Below are 2,917 nucleotides of genomic sequence, written 5' to 3'. Positions count from 1 at the left end.
GGAAAGGGCTGGTGCGTACAATCACAACACAGTCAGTTCATGTGTATGGTGGCACTGTCATGTCCAGGTAGTAATGCTTAATTACAGAAGTCCATTCACAATACTCAGCCCACTCTTCTGTGATTAACCTTATGCCCTATGGGGAAAGAGGGTGATAAAGATTTCCTATTTAGACCCAAGGACTCTAAAGTCTCTTATTCTCTGCAAGTTGTCCAGTTGTGTGTCTTTATATTAATCACCATGCACTGTAAGAAGCTTCTCTGATGAGTTGAGAGTTGTATTAATCTCTGAATATAAAAATGAAAACTAAAAGGAAGTTTATCGCAATACCAATGTAGCAGAACCACAGAATTCGGATCTTTGCTGGAGGCTAGGACCTACCCAACCAGGGGATTTTGCAGTTAATAACACCAGTTCATTTGTTTAATATTGATACAAAAATACAAAAAATTCATTTTATCAGTATGAATTCAGAGACCAAAGAAATTCAGGTCATTCCTGCGCTGCCTTCTGCTGAAGGAGGGATTTTTCAATCATGGGAGCAACACAGGACCCTAGAGATTATATCCTAAGGTGTTAGCATGAAATTCTGAGTAAGGCAGTCTCAAAGACATTGCAGTCAATACTTTTTAAAAATCTTTTTGAGACAGTGTCTCCCTGTAACTCCAGCTGGCCTAGAACTCACAGTGATCCTTCTGACTCTGTCTCTCAAATGCTGGGATTAACAGCATGTGCCACCACACCCCACACAGTATTTTCTTAAGAAGACCTGTATTGCCCAAGTTACAAAAGAATAATTACTTTCCTAACTGATTTAAGGCCAGGTGACCAACTTAACCAGGTTATGAAAATTGCCCTCCCTAATAGGGGAAGATTTTGTTTTCAAAGTCACTTCTGACTGGTCAAAGGAGCACTCAGCTGCTGCACAAGACTGTTTCCAGTTCTCTAGGCTTTCCCAAAGAGACCTGACCACTGCAGTCTTCCTCTTCAGGAGTCTCCTGCAGGGCTCTCTGAATAAGCAGCTTAAGAGTCCCTCGCTGGAACCTGCGATGCCTAATGGAGCCAACAAAGAAGTAAATGATGGGATTGACATAGCTATTAACACAGGACAGGAAGATAATTACATGATGAATAATACAAGGGACATTATAATACAGACTATCAACCCACGTTAAGATGAACCACTTGATCCCAAAGGGCAATCCATAAAGAAAGAAGACCAGAACCATAAGTGCAATGGTCACATACAGCCTGGTCACAGGAATCTGCCTTGAGCCACAGAAGATCTTGACCATCAGAGCTAGGCTGGACCCAAAGAGAACCACAAACAAAGCAATCACCCATGAGGCATTGAAGACATCAAATGTCTGACACCACCCAGATCCAAAACCCTTAAATAGAAAGCCACATCCTTTCCCTTCCAGGAGGCTCAAGAACAAGGACAAGATCCAGAGCAGGACACACATGACAGCTGATGTGTGTCTTGGATGCCTGCAGAGGTACCAGATGGGCCACAGGGCAGACAGGCAGTGCTCAGCACTAATGGCACTGAGCATGCTCAGGCCTACAAGGTAAGCAAAGCTGAAAATAACAGTTAAAACACTAGGGATGTGGATGGAGGTCAAGAGGATGAGGTCAATGATGCCCTCTATGGAGAATACAATATGAAGACGGAGTAAGAGGAAGTCAGCCATTGCCAAGTTGAGGACGTAGACAGTGAAGGCATTCCTGCACATCTGGAAGCCCCAAAACCACAGCACTGTGGTATTTCCGGCCAGCCCATGCAGGGCAATGATGAAGGTAAGAAAACTCAGAGTAGGGCTCACAGTTTCACAACGTGGAGTTAGACTGCGGTCACTTCCATTCAGTGTTGTGATTTCAGTGCCCCAGGCTGGGATGGTTGGATACATGTTTCTGAACTCTTCAGTAGTGGTCCTGAAAAGTAAAGCAAGACATGAATGCATTCCGTGTAATCTCTGATTCTCTGGAACACTCTGTAATGTAGGAATGACTGACCCTGTTTTACAGTGGACAAGGAAACAGGGTCATAGAGACTGAAGTAATTCATCAACCCCCAAAAGTTCTAGAAATTTATTTTAAATTCAATTTGTTCTTATTTTGGATATTTACAAACAATATTTTGTATGGCTATTGAAGCAGTTGATGTCCCCAATACAGCCCTTACAGAGTCAGAATTCTAAATCCAATTTTCTTTCTGTTCTCAGGCTCATGTTTCTTTTCACATACAGAAACATGTAGGTCACAGCCTGACCACTGGTCAACCTCTTTCAGTTGGAGAAAGCTATCAAATGGGAAAATAATAGAAATCATGAATATTAGTCATAGAGGGAATGTTAGTTTTTAATTTAATTAAGAATTCCATGTAATGTGTTTTGATCATATTTAGACTCCTGCCCCTACCTGCACCCCTTTTCTAACTTCTGCTGCCCCCTTTTACATACTCTTTCATATTTATTAAGGCTAATGGAGACAAGTTGTGTCTCTAGATTTCCTTCAGTGTGGGTCAATCCACAGGAGACTGGGTAAACTACTAAGCATCAGTCCGTTAAAGAAACTCAACTCTCCCTTGCCTAAGAGTTATGGGTTGCTAACAGTTTCTCAGATGTTTAGGACTTCTTACCCATTTCTCCATCTCTATTCTACAATTTTGTCTGGCCCGAGCTTGTGTGGGTCTTGTGAATGTTGTTTCCATTTCTGCAAGTTCACATGAGTAACTTCATAGTTGTGTGGAAAACTCTGCTTCATTGTGATCATCAACCACCTCTGATTACAGGCTTTCCACTCCCTCCTTCCATAATGGTGCCTGAGTCTTGGGTGACAGAGGTTTGCTGTAGGTGTCCTATTTATGGATAAACACAATTAGGTGAGTTACGACTTTCTGAATTAATCCAAATAT

The 2,917-nt window shown here is 42.0% G+C and overlaps 1 protein-coding gene across 1 annotated transcript; it reads right to left on the bottom strand.

Moving 5' to 3' along the window:
• Positions 1-914: 914 nt before the first annotated feature.
• Positions 915-1,910, bottom strand: LOC103729384 (mas-related G-protein coupled receptor member X2-like). Its single transcript, XM_008827453.1, has one exon. It carries the CDS (start codon positions 1,908-1,910, stop codon positions 915-917), a length of 996 nt encoding a protein of 331 aa, XP_008825675.1.
• Positions 1,911-2,917: the final 1,007 nt, after the last annotated feature.

This window comes from Nannospalax galili, unplaced genomic scaffold (assembly GCF_000622305.1).
Source record: "Nannospalax galili isolate Female #2095 unplaced genomic scaffold, S.galili_v1.0 scaffold310, whole genome shotgun sequence".
Lineage (NCBI taxonomy): Eukaryota > Metazoa > Chordata > Mammalia > Rodentia > Spalacidae > Nannospalax > Nannospalax galili.
The sequence above is the reverse complement of the archived record's forward strand: the minus strand, read 5'-3'. Positions and strand labels throughout refer to the sequence as shown.

Excerpts from the sequence above, each read along its gene's own strand:
- LOC103729384 (XM_008827453.1), bottom strand. The coding sequence starts at position 1,910 with ATGTATCCAACCATCCCAGCCTGGGGCACTGAAATCACAACACTGAAT.